This window comes from Lathamus discolor, chromosome 1 (assembly GCF_037157495.1).
Source record: "Lathamus discolor isolate bLatDis1 chromosome 1, bLatDis1.hap1, whole genome shotgun sequence".
NCBI lineage: Eukaryota > Metazoa > Chordata > Aves > Psittaciformes > Psittacidae > Lathamus > Lathamus discolor.
The window spans coordinates 141,829,750-141,847,667 of record NC_088884.1 but is presented as its reverse complement, the minus strand read 5'-3'; the positions used below and the strand labels follow the sequence as shown (position 1 = coordinate 141,847,667).

Below are 17,918 nucleotides of genomic sequence, written 5' to 3'. Positions count from 1 at the left end.
TATTTGGGTTTACATAGCATTCATTTATATTATTTTAATTTTCATTTAATTAAAAAAATAATATTTTTAATTTAAGAAAAGCTACCAACTAATCTCCAAACTTAGTTAACCCAGAGTGCTTTCATACAGACTAAGTCTCAGGTAACACAACAGATTAGTTTCTCTGTAATCACTTTATCCTCTCCATTTCAGCTTTACTGTACTTCATTCCCAGCATTTTATATTCACAGGTGCTGAATCTGAGGATGTTGAGCCCCAGTTGCAGACAGATTGAAGCGGGGCAGCTGAAGAGATTACCACTCTGAGGCATCTGTCCAGTTCAGCTTCCACAGAGGTGGCAGATATCGTGGCAGGAAGCTGAGTCATGCATAAAGGCAATCCAGTTTACGGATCAAAATAGTAATATAGATCAGCACACATTCTGACCTGCATAGCGGGAGCCTGCAAGCTGCATGGACTACCTGCTTCACATGCAACACAACTCTGCCTGCCACAGAGCCGTAAAGCCCAGGCAACAGACAGGGTGAACAGTCGGAAATGAGAGGCCTGGCCCCACTTCCTTCAGCCTGGGTTCATGAGACAATATATTCAGCTAAAAGCTGATGCTGTTGTCAACACTGTCAAAGGCAAAATTCCAAAAGAATTCAAATTATGCAAGCTCAAGTTTTCAACTTGTTAAAGATGACTGACTGCCAAAAACAGGCTTAAAAAACACTGTGTTACAGCTGGTATGGTAAAGGGGTAGGTCAATGAGCCTCATCTGTCAAAGAAGCTGTCTGAGAAATTTATTGATGGTAACACTAAGGCAGCAGCAATATGAAGTGAAATTCTCTGCATCCTTACCAGAAGCTGCTTCTACAAGCACATTTGTATCTAAGAACTGCCTGGTACTTCATGCTGGAGAAGGAAAGGAGATAGCCCAGCTGAAGGCTGGTCCCAGCAAAGCATGTAAGACGTAATGCAACCTACATTAAATCATTTCCTCTGTGCATTCATTAACTGTCTGCAGCCTTGAGGAGCTGCTTTTCAGCTCTGTATTGCAGAAATTACCTGTTCATGACACAAGCCAGAAAAAGGCATGTCTAAGCACATTGGCTATACAAAGGGTAAGCAAAGTGCAGATAAGACCAATAGATTTGTAAGCAGTGACATATATGAAGCCTCATTTCCTAGGGAACTGCATCTCATGACTGTCAGATTTTTTAACCAAATTATACCAAGCTTAAGGCTTGTCTTAAACAGAGCATCAGACAATCCACAGAGAAGAGAAACATGCGTATCTACTGTGAAAGGCTTCAACTGAGATTTGCTCCTTATTGGATAACACTGAATCCTACAGGAATATACATTTTGAAAGCGCGGTTTTCCAGTTCCTAGGCATTCCATTCCACCATGGCACAATCCCTCTGTCCAATGTTGACATTTCAATATTAATGACTAAAATGTACACTGCATATTTTTTCTCTTTGCAGATAAGCCCACTCTCCCTTGCCCAGCTATGGTCACAGAACTTACAGGAATGTTAACTCTCAGAATTACTATCTTCAAATCTGCCCGAGTTGGTTGAAATTGGCTTAAAATTTACAGGATGCAGAACCAATAAAGCAACAGCTAGCAAGCACCAACAGAATTACTCCCTTATACCCACATGCAGCTAACCACGGGATGCAGTTCTGCATATGCCTTGCATCTTTAAGAAATCAGATTTTAAAAAAATTTGCTCAGCAATACTTAAGGCACCCATCTGGCTGTCACCTTCGTTACTGAAGAAGAGCTGAGCAGTTTGCTTTTGCCTGCTTTAGTAGCATTACCTCCTTGAACCAGCTCAGCCTCCCCTATTGCCGACACTGCCTGCCACAGCGGACGCGGGGGGACAGCAGATGAGTGCAGAAAGCACGGTGGGGACGACGACACCCCAGCTCTTAAATACTGTGTACAAATACACGATGAGGTTGGTTGATATACATTATACGTAGTGTATTGTATGTATGTAATATGTGTCAATACACAAACCAGCTTTGTATCACATACAGCACGTGAAATAGACTATATAGACACTATCCATACGAGACACTTCTCTGCAGCTTTTAAGCACGCCAAAATAGCTGCAAACCCCTCTGCCGGAGTCTGCGTCTCTCTCCCGAGGCGGTATTCCCACGGCCCCAGATCCATCAGGCTGACGGCCCCCCCCGTGCCCACCCCTGCCCTGCCCCCCCAGCCCCTCCTCTCGGCTTCGCTGCCAGGTCCCTGCCTGCCCGCCCCTCCCCGGGAGGTTTCTAAACTCTGCGGCTCGCCCAAGGCCGCCCGCCCGCTGGGGCTGGGGCCGCTCCGCACCCCACCGCTCCGCAAGGCTCCGCGCCGCCGCCCTCCCGCGGGGACCGGCCCCGGTGCACGGCAGAGCCGCGGCCCGACCCCGCCGCCCTTCTGAATATTTCATCGGCGCTGCCCGACGGGATGCCCCGCCACTGACTGCTGCAAAGGGACCGCATCCCGCCGGCGGCTGGCCTCGCTGCTTCCTTCCTCTTTCATTCTTCAAACCGGGGCTTTTCATTTATTCCGATAAATAAATAACTGATTAAAAAAAGGGAGATAAAGAAAAAAGCATCAAGAGCATCTCTCTTTTGTAACTGAGCAGGTGGGACTCCCGTGCAGGCGATTACAGAACAAAACACAAGAAGGGCTCTGAACTCCTCAGAGCCCAGAGGATGCGCCGGCAGCAGTTTTCCTATAAAAATCCGATGCCGGGGCTGTGACATACTCGGAGGAGGGAAGGCGCCCTCAGCCTTGCCGGTGACGTCCCTGCTTTGGACACCGCACACCCGAGGCACTCGTCGGCCCGACCGCGCAGCGAGCGGCTCTCCCACCGCCCAGCCTCCCGCTGCTCTCCCCGGCTACCGCAGGCGGGGCGGGCGGTGCCGGCGTCCAGGCAGCCTCCGTCCCGCCGCCGCCGCCGCAAACTTTCCTCCCACGGCCCGCCCGCCGCTGACCGCCGCCGGTGAGCGGCTCGGGGGTCGGCCGGCGCCTCGCCTCCGCTTGCCTCCTCGCTGACCCCGCGCCCCGGCGCCGGGCGGCGGCTCCAGCCCCCGCCGCGCCGCCACCGAGAAGGTGGGCGGTGGCTCCGGGCAGGCGGAGGGTCCGCATGGCCGCTGCCAAGCCGGTGGGGAGCGCCGCCGCTGCCGCGCCGGTCCAGGGGCTGCCCTGAGCCGGGGCCCGGCGGCCGCCCGCGAGGATCGCCCTTCAGCGCGGCGGGATGTGGCCGGCCGGGGCTGGCGGCAGGGTGCCCTGCCCGCGGGACGCGGCGCTGCGGCGGGCGGCCTTCTCCGGGAACCTCTCAGCGCTGCCGTCCCACCTGGTGCCGAGCAGCCGGAGCGTCCGCGTCTTCATCAGCGCCAATCCCGAAGGTAACCCGGGCCCGGCGGGCTCCGCCGCTCCCCTCCGCCCGCCCCGCAGCTCCCCCTGCCGCCCGCAGCGGCCGCGCCGCTCCCCGGGCCGGGCCGGGCCGCCGTGGCTTTTGGTGCTGCTCCCGGGCAGCGCCGCGCACCTCCGCTCAGGTCGTCCTCACCGGGGCCGAGACCGGCTCCTTGTGCCCCTCCGCAGCCAGCCCCGAGGGCGCGAGCACAGGGAGCGGAGCGGGTTAACGGGGAGCGGGGCAGTTCCTCCTCGCCGCCGGGCACCGTGTGGGGCGGCGGGGCGGGGCGGGCGGTGGGGGGCACGGGGCGACGGGGGTGTGGAGCAGGGTGGCAGCGCTTTGAGCTGCTCGAGTTGTTGGGTGTCGGATGGAGCGGGCTTTGGAGGCGCCGATGTACTCCGCTCCTGAAGTTTTATGACCGTAAAGGACAGGTGTAAAAGGCACCGGGTCGGGGGCGGGAAGGTGGGAGGGTGGTGTCTTCTGTGCGGTGTCGGAACAGCAGGGCACACGGGGCGGGGGGTCGGAACAGGGAAACGATCTGCCTCCTAGCGAAGGGGAAGCTCTTCTGGGGGAACGTTTTGTGGCGCTCTCCTGGGGAGGCCGGTTAATAGAGCTCCCGATTGATTTCACAGCGCAGTGAAAGCAGGTCTTAGCCCGCTGAGGCTACAGCAAATATGATCCTTTGATCGCGGTCATACGCGGCTTCCAAGGAAGCTGGCACTGAAACCTGCAGTTTTAGCTTAATAAAGTCGGGATCGCATACTCGGTATCTGAACTAATTAGGCATCCTGCTACTTAAAGCTATTTTTAAAATTACCCTTTGATACGAGGAATTTGCATACATCCAGGAGGTGTCATTCCCACTCGTAAGATTGAAGCTGCTGAAGCATATTCCCACTCGAAGCACGGAAACAATAAATTAAGCGTTCACACCTATGACATTTCTTGTCTGTAAAAATGAGCCCACGGTATTCACAATTCTCTTTCACACCACCACCCACTGCCTTCCCCCCCCAAACACTTCTAATTCAACAATACTGTCACCTTCTGTGCAAACATCAGAGGTCTGAAAACCATGCCTGAAATCACAGAAGAGTTTAAATTTTGAAGTGAAAATTGTCTTGGCACTATTACTTACGGGAGTATGAGAAGTAGCGCTCACATGCACAAAAATGGGCAAAGCACTGCCTTGAAGAATTCCCACACCTCCAGGTCTTCCAAGTTGCTCTCAACGCAAGGAAACCCTCAGCTCTCACATCCGACAAACCTGTGTGTATTAAAAGATGCCATTCCTTATGGAGAGCATGAGAATGCTTGCAGTATATTGTTGCAAACTAAGGAAACGTAGATAAATAGTGATAATCAGGAAAAAATGTTAATTTGGCTCTGACAGAAAATTGGTGCGGATGTTTAGAAGATACGTTTTTCATTAGTAACAGATTTCTGCCAGCATTGCCTTAACTGAAGTGCTCCATATTTGATGTGAACTGCATTTAGGATAGCTTGGTATGTTAGCTAGATACTTGCTAAAATATTAATAACAAAAAAACTAAGTTTGTTCTAAAAGTTGAGGTTTTAAGCCCTATATAATCCATTTGCAGGGTTTTACCCTTGCATTGTTACTTGAAAATTTCAGCTTTAAAAAAAACCCAAACAAACACTGAGAGAAAGAAAATAAGTTTAGGGTTATTTACATTAGCTTCCTTGCAGACTCACATGGTCACAATTAATACTTCTCATGTCCAAAATTTTATCTGCAGCATGGCTCCCACTTTATAAAATGACAGTATGGGACAGACATTTGAGAGTGGTTACAGATTTTGATTATGAACTTTTGATTATGATTATGGTTTTGATTATGATTTAGGGACTCTAAACGATGAGAAACCATCATGACTGTCAGTGATGCTACTAACACAGAAGTACTGCTAACTGCATGTGACCTTAAAGAAAGTGTGTATGGATAAACAGGTAGCCTACAATGGTGCTTAGGTATCATCTGGTGGAGTACTTAGAGAAATGCTGTTGGCAAAATGCCTAGAAGAGTTCACAATGCAAGAGTTCTGGAAAGAGAGGTTAAACTCTTCCTACTTAGTAAACCATTCAGTATATTTAAACCCTCAGCCACTGTGTGTATTTGCATGACCAAGGCCTTTTTTGGTATTTTCCAGCATTTCAGTACAGTTTGTACGCATTTGTCTTGATGCAGAGCATTCCTGAAAGTGATGGGGAGTCCCCAGAACAGAATATTCCTGGCTGCACCCTGTGCCTGTAGGAGCTGTGGTGACACTGCAGCCAAGGGATTAATCCTGCTACCAGTCACAAGAAAATTTTACCTACAACTTGAAGTGTACAAACTTGAAAGTAGTTTCCTTGAGTTATGTTAGTTTAATAAGTGTGTATTGGAGAACTCTGGCAAATCAGTGTTTGGTCTGTTCTTTACAAACTTAGACTCGTGGAATCATAGAATGGCTTGGATTGGAAGGGACCTTAAAGATTGTCTAGTTCCAACCCCATGGCCAGGGACACCTTCCACTAGACCAGGTTGCTCAAAGCCCCACCCAGCGTGGCCTTGAACACTTCCAGGGATGGGGTGTCCACAGACTTTAGTACGATGGAAATGTATTATATTTTTATTATGCAGGTAGGAAGATGTTTTTTTATAAAACTTCTTAAACAGAAATCCCTGAAAAGACCAGTAAGTGACATCAGTGAGCATGGGTAATAGGCACAAAATTGCTTCATTTTACAGGCTCTTGTTTTCTAGAGGACATTTTGTAGATAACTGAAACTGTATTTTCCCTTGGCAATTAACAGTATCGTCTTGCTCAAACTGTTTATATCAATTAATCAATCTTCATATCATTGAAGATGATCTGATCTTTAGAAACATTGAACTTGCTTTATTATTTGACTATAAATAAGTCTGTTTTCTCATTTCAGTAGATATAAGCATGCATATTTTAAATATGTATTTTGGCTAAGAGAGGTTGATGATTTTGCTTTAAATAATTAATTGGTTTTCTCAAGGTATTTGTATTGCTTCAGAGTGATAAGGAAAGTTATATTCACCTGATTGTAATAAGTGCTTTTCCTGTTGCATATAGAAATCTGTGGACTGTAACAGCAGTCAGTTAATGACAGTTTCTCTGCTGCTCAGCAGTGCCTGAATAGATGCCTGTTAGTAATACACAGTTCATATTAAATACAACAGTACCAACTTCCATACAGTCCCATTACATGGAGCTGTGACATCAGCCCTATATAGGTTCAGCACATTCCAATGATTCCCATCACTACTTCAAACAGAAATTCATTTGAAATAGCAAAGTTTGCTATTTCAAGAAATTATGTGGTGATATAAGGACAATATTACAAGCCCTGCTTGAAGCTGGTGCCTTAATGAGAACTAGGAATTTGTCTTGAAAATGAGATCCTGTGAATTAGATCATACAGTCAGAATTACGAAAATTTAAAATTCTCTTGGCTTTTCTGATAGCGGGGAAGTTAGCTCTTTGCTAGTTCAACTTCAGGTCTTGTTATTGCTTTGATTAGTTAAGACATTGATAATTTTGGGTTTGGTTATGAAGGTGTCTTTCATGTCTGCCATATAGTAGAGACAAACAAATGTACTGACGTGGAATATGTATAAAGCCAAATCCTAAGCACAGGTGGTTCCACTGAAGACAGGATAATACCTTTATATAGCATATGAGCATGTTCTGACATAGGTGGTGTTAGCCAGTCTATTTTCAAAGTGTAAACAGGGTTGCATTTAGCAGTTCACATGGTAAGGATGCTCCCCTTTCCATCCATTATTTCAGCTGCATACTGCTTACTTCTTACTGTCTTCTGTGCAGCATCTCTTCATACTTCCTAAACTCCAACACAGGACTGCTTTTACGGGATCTTGATAGTTAATACTTTTTAGTCATTTCTCTGTGCAGCACCTCTACATACTTCCTAAGTTCCAACACAAGATGGCTTTTAAGGGATGTTGACAGTTAATAGATTTAGCCATTTTTTTAGCCATTCAAAACATTTCTGTTATGCAAACAGAAGCAATTGTGATGAGATCATGAGCAAGCTTTTTTTAACAGCCATTTTTAATACAGAAAGTCTATGTTCCTTACAGGCTTTATGTCTTCAGTACCCATTTTATGAAACTGTAAGCCCAACTACATATAAAAACCCTAATACTAGTTTTGGCATGATTAACAATCTTAAGTATGAAAAGCTATGTATACATGTAGGAATGTAAAGTGAAGATCTTATTCTAATACAAGAGAGTGCCACAACTTTAATGCCTCCATTGTACAAGCACTGTATAAACCTAACTTGGATGTCTGGAACTTCACAAGATTCTCCATAGATTCCCTGAGTGAGATTTCCTTATCTAACACTATGGAATGAATTTCAGTTTTCTTCAGTGGTTATCCAGTTGTTCAACTTAGTTTATTTCCACTGACATACATCATCCCAAACATTGTATTAATTTGAAAAACACTCAATTCTAATAAAGTACAAACGTCTGATACCAAATTTATGTATTTTCTCATGATACATAGAGCAAAATTCTCACCTGCAATTAGTTTTGCTGAATAGAAAAGGATTATTCCTATAAATAATGATTGCAGAAATTGGTCTTAATGATATTTTTGTTTGGACCTATTGTTGCAGGCTGCTTTGCAGGAATTGCGTGCAAATTGTTGATGTGTATGTGAAAGAAAAAGTTATGCGCATTTGTAGTGTGGTGCTACTGAACATGAGGGCGGGTAACTCAACAGATGAAGAATTATGATTGCATTAATTATAAAGTTATTGCCATATGCAATAAGAGGTAGAACCTTGCATTCATAGCATGTTCCAGGTGTATTATATTATTTTTATCTGAAATGTTGTTTCCATTAAGAAAAATATAATTGAGGAAATGTTAATGTACAAAAAATTCTCCGAAGCCAGAATAATGCTTAGTTAATGACGGTCCATTTTGGTCAGCCCCAAAATACCATGTGGTGTCCCTACTTAGATACATTGCATGAAGATCTTTTTATAAAGACAATTTTATATAATCTGGGTGGAATTTATTCCTTAGCTAAAGGAAAACACAGATGTTCAAGGGTATGAAATTGCAAGGGAGGTGTTGCGGAGATGTGGAGACAAATAACTCCAGGACTTTTTTTATGCTAAGTGTTAGTTCTGGTTACCTAACTTTGTACCTATTTATGGTTTTACGTGACGCACATCACTGTAGTGTTTAAGATCTACAAACCAAGCTACACTTCGGCAAAAAAATAAGTTAAATAATTTTAGAAATAAAGCTGAGTATCTTAGAGTCTGGGAGAGCAACGTGGTTCAAGTACATGAGTTTGGTGTGGGCCTTGGTTTGAAACATGTCTTCTTTCAGGAGGCCCAGAGGTCAGAGATACCTACAGTTCATCAGGTTGGACAGAAGCCTGCCATTTTCAGTATTTCTGCCTCTATGCAGAGTTTTCTCTCTTCATCTTGTGCCACAGAGCAACTCTGTTGTTAGTAATGTAGAACAGAAGGCAAGAGCTGACTCTGCATAAAACTGTATGACCAAGTCTTACGTAGGCTTTAACTTTCTTTGAAAGGCAGGGCTGGTACATCTCAAGCAGAACCAGTACAAGATGATTTTTTGTCAAGCAGATCCTGAAGCCTTTGTTCTTGTTAGAGGAATTCAGGAATTCAGGAGACTGAATTGAAGTTTATTCTGCCAGGCAGATAAACTCAAGAAACTGTTGATAAACTGTATGAGAAGAACTGCTCTTTATGTCCCCTGTTCTTTTTGTGGGTTCTTTGCTTAGGTAGTCTGGGGGCTGGGCTAAGGATTTGCTCACATACTGAAAAGATGGGATGTGTATTTGGGGAATAAGACTAAGATAAGAGATGTGGGATTCTTTTTTAGTAAAACAGTAGCCAAGTTTGTTGGTTTTGTTCTTTTGTCTTGATACTAAAAAATAAGAAAAATTACGTGAAACTCAGTTATCTCCTGCTAGCAGCATCTGAAATTATCAGCTCCAAAAGTTTGGATTAGTTATTTAAGCTATCTACTTAAAAAGCAGCACTTGAAATTTTTAAACACATGACTATTCTTTTTTAATAAAAAAAATATATTTTTTCTATAAATTTTGTATATGTTTCTATATACGTGTATACGCACACACGCTCATACACACCCAAGTTATGTAAAACAGTACAAACTGTATAAAATGTTATAAATTGATTTATTAAACTCATAGGCTATTTTCAAACTTGCTGTTCAGACACCTTGTGAGAACTGAGTGTTCATGTTCAAAGGGCATCACAGAAGGTTGTAATTCTAGTATTACTGAAGTACAGCCTGGGTTTTGTTAAATGCTTTTGTAAAAGTTTTACAGAGGAGTTTAGATTTTATCCGCAAGTATACTTGTAAACATTCAGGTTGGTATGCACCTGCGGCTTAGGTTCTATGACTGTTTTGCTTAGTATTGGAGAAATACTGTTAGAGCAGAACCTACAAGTTCTTTTCTTCCTTTGTAACTTTGCAAATATTGCATTGTTTCTTCAGATGTATTGGCACACTAGACTGGTTCCTTATATTGTAGTTTAGGTGTATATACATATGTATAAATGTATGCATCTTTTTATTAAACTAGAAATACAGAGCAGTCAGGATGTACATGGGACACTGGAGCATGGAGTGTTCTTGTGCAGAGTGGCTACCCTTTCAATGACACAAAGAGGAACTTAAGGCCCCTGTACACTTGACACAGTTTCTGAGTACAGTGAGGGACAATGAAACACTTGTGCAAATTCTGTGTGATGCTAATTTCTCAAATAATATGATAGATGATGGACAGCAGTAGTATTGAGTTGAGGCCTTATTGTGAATTATTCCTTCAGCAAGGTGTGAGACTACGTTTGAGAGACAGCACAGTGCAAAGCAGCTTTACAGTCAGTGCATCAACACAGAAGAGCTGCTTTCTTGCCTGATCAAGGACAGTGGGATGACCTCTCAGCTGAACCACATTCTGCTGCACAGCAAACTAAAGAGGATTTCTGAGGCTGTGTTTCAAGGAGACCACGTGTATTTGGTGGTGGGATTTGTGTAATCACATAAGAACAGTGTAGTACAAAGGGTACATAACTTGGCATCCTGTCTCTAAGCTTATTGCAAAGAAATAACTCCTTTTAAGAAACTTACACTATGTGAGCATATGCATGTGTCCACAGATGTGTAAATACCTAAGAGAAAATCCTACATTAGACTTCCAGGTTTTGGAGAATTTTAAAATACTGATTACAGAAAGAGAACTTTTGATCAAGGAATTCCTGAACTTCTGATTCAAGATACGAGGGCAGTGCCTGAGCTGCATTTTTTTGTCAGCTGAAATTTCTTTGAATTTTCTTCTGCTGAAAGAGTGTTTCATAATAAGATGTCCTTTCAGGCGACAGTAATAATACATTAGTAATACTTAGCTAGCAGTAATTTGGGGTTTTAATATATTGAAGGTGGTAGATATAAATATAGTGTAGTCATAGATAGTCGTGTGTATGGAATACAAAGAAATCTGGCAATTTTTAATATAGGCAGTGCTGTTCAAGACAATTGCTTTATCACCTTACTGGAATTTTAATTACAGAAAGATAATAATAGATGGAATTAGAAAAACAAATTTAATCATAGTTTTGCAAGTGCAGCTCTAAAGTAACTCCACTGGCCTGATGCTACTCTTACTAATTTCGATATATCATAGAGAGGCTTTTATTTACAAACTCTTCAGTCAAAAGCAGAATAGTGTAAAATCACAGGTAGCCAAAGACAAGGAGTGTAACAAGGTAAAGAGGAAGAAGCCCCGAGTCTGTACAGGGTGCCATGTGCAGGCTCCTGTGCTGAGCAAGATGTACCACATGCACCTCTTGTAAGCCACCAGATCACTACCATAATTACATGCCACCCTCTACCTTTGACCTGGCCTTAAGCTTCCATATAAGCATCTGCTATTGCCCGTTGTTGAAGACAAGGCAGTATGCCGGACAGACTTTATGCCTGAGCAGCTACAGTCACTCTTGTACAGGATCTGGATGAAAAAAAAAAAAAAAAAAAGTCACCTCTACAGACTAGATTTATCAGGATGTCCAAAATACGCTTGGTGCCAGAAACTGGAAAGACTAGCAAATGGCAGGACTTCCACACTGGACTTAATCCAGAGACATTCTAAGTATTGGTCATTGGGACTGATGAGATAGCTGAACAGATCAGATTTCAAACTGTCAGAGCGTGACAGATACTCTTGTACAACCTTCTCCTAGTGTTTGCTTGTGGTGGCATGGCTACAATCTTCAGTATAGTAACATGCCTCTGTGGTATGAGTAGACACTCAAAAATGTTTATTAATAGAGTACTTTCACTGCCTCACTCATACCTTACAGATCTCCAGCTTTGTCCTCCAACTTTTTGTTACCTGAATCAGGTGTTGAGACATACAGTTATTACAGCATGTGTATGACACATAGCAGTGTCATCTGTAAAATTACTATTTAGAGTCTTTATTTAGTAACATTTTACCAAACACTAAGATTAAATGAGCATTAATGACTAAGAGACGTATATGGACAGCTTCAGTTTCAGAGAGCTCCCCTACTGTAGTATTTGCTATTGGTGGGCATTTCTGAAGCCTAGGCCCTTTGATCTGTTCATATAATTAAACAGCATTTGCATTTCTTAGAAGCTGCAGCACTTGATAATCAAGTACAAAACAGCCATTCAGAAGCATATAGAAGTTTAAAGTTAAAAATCGTTGGCAAAATAAATGGCTTTTGTGAACCCTCCAAAAATCTCTTTTAGCATAGTAGTTTCAGTGTAGATTATCTGTTAGTTAGTATTGTTTGTGTTGTACAGGGTTGATGCAATGCAATTGACCATGCAGTGTAGGAAAAAATGACTGGCACTTCAGAGTATATGTAACAGAAGTCCTGGTGCTACCCAAATAAACTGAAAACTATAGTTGAAAACTATAAATTGAATAAACTCAATGTTTATTCACAGACGATCTCACTGACTGGATTTTATTAGATTAAGGTTACTTTTAAATGATTGAGAACCATTGAGTAGCCATGTGGGTTTAATACTTTTAGATGAGAGGAGTTATCTGTATTTGCCGAGTTGTGCACGTCAGCTCTTACATGTAAGATAAATGAGAATCAAATGCAGTAAAATTGGAGTTAGTGAGTTAGAGCAAAGGTCCTCCTCTGACCTTGGCAGTTTCATATGTGTGATGAAAGAATAAGAGATCACAACAGGGGAAGAATGATATATGTATTTAATAATCTATGAGATCCTTCCATGAATTTGTCTAGTTGCTTAACTAGTTAGTCAATAGTCTTTGTACTGTAACAACCTCTCCAAGTCCTGAGATAGATTATTGCACAGTGAAATGCCTAATCCTGCTAACTTCAGTAGGAATTTCGTATGAACAAGACCATGTGCATTCAGCCAAAGAAGAGATCTTAAAAACCAGAAGTGGAAATATCTGTGGAGTAGCAGTACCTAAAAGCAGATCTACCTAAAAGAATAACTTTATCCAAAACCATCATCATAATGATCAATTTTTGTCTATTGGTATATAGAAAGAGGTTAACTGTGAAGATCTAGTTATCTAAATGTCCTTATTTCTATGGGGTTGTTAAAACTGAGCCATACTAAGAAATAAAGACATTACAGTATTCAGTAATCTAAGGAGCCTAAGGTATGGACTCTAATGTAAAGGAGTCCCGTGTGTCATACAGGACTCTAATCTGAGGTTTATGTTATTACCAAGAAGTTTCTACACCTAATTATGCCAGCAGGACACATCTAGAGAATTTTCCTTTACTGTCACAATCAAACATAACATAAATCATGTATGACTGCTTGATAAGTGATTTTTTTAAAAAGGAAGGACTTAATCTTTTTTTTTTTTTTTCTTTTCATATCTACTGATGTTTAATAACGGACCCACAAATTCTAGAAAAGACATCAAAAGAAAAATATTTTCTTGATAATGGTCCTGGTGGCTGGATTCATAGTCTGTACTGTTCTGGCAAGAAAGAGTAATTTGTTCTGAAGAAAATGCCTATTTTTCTCCATCATTTTCCACCCTATAGTATTCCTGATAGCTCAGACACCAAGAGCAGTGAGCAGTATGTCTTGATTCTCTCTTCCTGTGGTTACTGAAAAACATTAGGAAAATTATAAAATCATATTATTGTTTGATAATGGCCTTGATTTACTTGCATACCTATTGGATTACATTTAACTGTGATCAGGAATTATACAATGCTCTTGAAGCAAGTTATTGAAGCATTCCTGTTTATGTGATCCCTAATTTGATGTATCAAGTTTGTATGATGATTTACTTTGAAAAGCAAGTAGTTTACAACATGGGATTATAAATAATTAACCAATCTATAGTTAGCAAAAGGAGTGTCATTGAGTTAAATGTCATACAATTTAAACCACAGCCATAAATTTATGTGGCTGTAACAGAGCACTATGGGACCTCAGGCAGTTATTTCATTAATCAGTTTTTTATATTAGTGCAAATCACAGACTGGAAGGCTGGAAGGGACCTCTTTGAGGCCTCTGGATCTGTCCTTGTTTCTGAAGCAGGATCAAACATATGTGTGCCACTCCTGACATAAGAAAGCAGACTGTACAGCATACTGCTAGGGCTTACAGCAACATACACAGACACAAAATAAGTTTGTTCATCAATAAAAATTACCAAAGGCAGAAAATTCCCTGAAAATTTCCTTGCTTAGAATGAGTTTCATTGACTTTCACTAATGTATGTCATTATTCATAAATGTCTCAAATCCCGTTAATGCCTCTTCATCCTTTTACTATGATAGGAAACCGATATATCCATCCACGCAAAAGATAATATAAAGCAGTAAACTCCCATAAAGAATATTTTACTGTGGATATTTGTCCTGCAATGGCCTGTGTTTCAGGGGAAGCTTTCCTGCAAATGAGGCATTTATGAAGTGTCTAATAGCTCATGTTACAGTTTTTCCTTTGGGGCTTTATTTATGACTGGGAGGAGTAATCCCAGGAGGGAAATCATGTAAATATTACAGGATTTCTCTTACTTATCTGCTAATTTACTCTCATGTAGGGTATTCATTATATTTGAGATTAATATCATTTCGTCAGATTTGTTTAATGTCAGTCAATGAATTAAAAATATTTTTCAAAAGAGAACAGAAGACATGTAGAAGACACAGATGATCATTCATTCCTCCTTTCTTTAGAACACAGAGTTAAATGCAGATTATATCCTTACATTCCACCTGTTTTAAGTCTGAATGTTCTATTTTATACTTTCTGTAATCAACGATGGAATCATAGAATCAACTAGATTGGGAAAGACCTTTAAGATCATCAAGTCCAACCATTACCCCAGGACTACCAAGGCCACCACTAAATCGTATCACTGCGGGCCTCATCTGCACAGTTTCTGAACACTTCCAGGGATGGTGATTCCACCACTTCCCTGGGCAGCCTGTTCCAATGCCTGACCACCCTCTCTGTGAAGAAATTTTTCCTAATATCCAATCTAAATCTCCCCTGGTGCAGTTTGAGGCTGTTATCTCTTGTCCTGTCCCTTGTGACCTGGGAGAAGAGACTGACCTCCACCCCACTACAACCTCCTTTCAGGTAGTTGTAGAGAGCAGTAAGGTCCCCCTTGAGGCTTCTCTTCTTCAGACTAAACAATCAAACCATGTGAATAAACAACTGAGAAACTAAACCACTAAGCAATCAAACCATGTATAATAAACAACTAAAAAACTAAACCAAGTTTAATACTATATATTAAGTAATTCCATTGCTGGTGTATTGTTCCAGTGTTAATACCACAGTCATCTCCTCATAGTCATTATGTAAATTGAAAATTGTTTCAAATAAGAAAATTTAGATCCCCAGCTGTGGATTCAGTTGTAGGTCTGGAAGATAAAAGATGGCTTGCACATCTTTTCATCTATTCTGTGGCCAAGGGACAAGTATCTTCACAGGCACTGAGAAAGACTGATAGTGTCTGGCAGTGTAAGAAATGGAAATGAAGCCAGACATTTTCTACACTGCTGCTGAGAGTATAATGTCATAGAAGATCTTTATCCTCCTTTAAAGGTAATTGTAAATCATTGGGTAACACTATTGTGAAAATAAGAGGAAAGAGTTGTGGAAGACAGCTAAAGTAATTTGAAAGTACTAATTTGGAAGACAGTCTGTAGTTCAGTCACTGACTGATTTAATTCATATGCCAGTTCTGGCAGTTCTTCAAATACTATTTGCTGTATCACACTGGTGAAAGATATTTGTGAGAAACTGAAAGTAGTTGTTTCAATTACATCAGCTTCTCAAATGGAGCAAGTTACTAGAACATATCCTTTTTCAATTACTAACTCCTCAAGATGGTTAAACTGCAAATTTACTATTACCTTGATATATATCATCAAGCAAATGTGATTAGCAAACAGAAAAATGAAACCTGGAACAAGAAAACAATATCTAATAATATCAAGGTATCAGAAGAATATTTGACTCATAAAAGCAGATACATTCTAGAATTTATTAAAAATGGCCTTTTCAACTGGATTATATAATCATCACTAAAAATAATGCTTAGATGAATCATTGGAATTGGAAAGGGTAAGGGAGAACGGAGGTAAGATAAATCACTTCCTTTCCATGTCAATCACTGTTTTCCTCTCAGACGTTACATAATCCATCAAAATGAGCCAGTTTTATGAATTATGTGGTTATGTTCAGTGACTTCTAGTGCAGACCCCACCTGGAATTATCCATTTTAAAACTGTTGTACTTCAGTGCCTGTAAGTGGGTGGTTGTAGCTAGGTAGAAGTTGTCTGGTGGTATGTGAAATAGTCCTCTTGCAGCTGCTCTCCTTTGCTGAGATTGTCACGTACTTTCTTCATCTTTGATAGCTGTTTCTACAGTAGCCAAGAACTATTCTGACTGTGCAGTGGTGTTATTTAATAGTCCTCTCCATTTAGCATCAAGAAAAAAGTCTGTTGCAAAGAAAAACTATCGATGCAGACTTACTGCACTGATAGCAAGCAGCACCTTTCACTTCTTCTGTGGGTGTCTCTGCACACCCACAAATGTCATGTTCAAGACTTTTTCATCTGCTGGTATTAAAGTCTTCTACGTCTTTCACCTGAAGCCCATACAGTAAGCTGCATTTATCAGTCACGCTTTCCAGCTGGCCCAACTGACTTCAGCAGTTTTATAGTGTTGCAAGCCATGGTCATGTTCCACCATACTTAAGGAAGAATACGACCTGGACTAGAACTTTGTGACTTGTGAACTTAAACAGAGCATTTAGAGGAGGGAGGGCCAATTTTAACAGAGAGTCAACGGTGCTTGCAGAGCTCTTCCATAGGTTTGCAGCACTGCCAGATGTAAAGTCACATGGGAGTATTTATTGGCGTTTCTTCAGAGCATGGTGTATTTAATGGGCCTGTGCCAGCCTGTATTGTGAAATACATGTGCTTTTATGAGCCCTGCTTTCTCGTGGTTTTTTATGACCCACCTCTGCTTTATGCCTTTTCAAAGCCTACAATATACTGCTTTGCTGGCTTCCAGCACTTGAATCTGCAGTTCAGTTGGAGGCAGAAAGTCTGTGACATCCCATTTCTTTATTGATTGCCACTGCCCCATTACCTCAAGTGCTTTAGTAACATGCTCTGATTATTTTCTCTTTGGTCTAGTGATGCCAGAAAAAAAAAAAAAAAAAAAAAGTAAAGCTACTGCAGTATATACAACTTAATTGTTAAAAACATTTTCTAGTGTTGCACAGCTTTTTTTTCTGCTTTCTAAATAATTCCACGATTTTTTGAAATGTGAGTTGACACCTCTAGATGAACTAGGAGAATTTTGGCACATATCTTTGTTACTGCAGTGGCCCTTTTTATGTCTTCTGTTACACATTCTTGCACAGCACACTCAAGAGTCCTCTTTTAGATTTCACAGGAAGTTTTTCTTTCACATTACTTTTCATTATAGTTGCAAATTCTTGTCTTTGCGGGCTTTGCTCTTTTCCATTTCTTAGTTGTAACAAGCTCTGGTGTTGTGCAGAGATAATTTTCAGACTTAATTTTTGTGTCTCTAAATGTGCTGCGTCTTCAGTTTCTCCTGTCACATCATTTAATTGTGTAACGATAATTGTTTGTGAATTGTCATGTTTTCAAGAGCTTTTCCTAGGTTGCTTTATTAAATGACAGAATTAGAGTTTGTTGAATTCTTCCACTTATGCAGTTTGCAGAATGCAAAATTCTCTGCCTGTGGAGATATTGCCTTCAACCCATGGCGCTGCCAAAGCTCCCACTGTGCATTCGCATTTGCATTTGCAGTGATTGTCACAAATCATAGTTAAGGGATGCAAGGATGCATAGGATCCCAGGCTGCAATCTGGGGACAAATATTGGCAAAGGATTCTGAGTC

At 41.4% G+C, this 17,918-nt stretch overlaps 1 protein-coding gene across 1 annotated transcript in view; it reads left to right on the top strand.

Annotated features, from left to right (window-relative positions):
- Positions 1-3,250: 3,250 nt before the first annotated feature.
- The window catches only part of NWD2 (NACHT and WD repeat domain containing 2), a 61,774-nt gene continuing 47,106 nt past the window's right edge, over positions 3,251-17,918 (top strand). The window contains exon 1 of the mRNA XM_065699282.1: positions 3,251-3,401. Coding sequence (XP_065555354.1) covers positions 3,251-3,401 — 151 coding nt within the window. The remainder of the gene's footprint in view (positions 3,402-17,918) is intronic.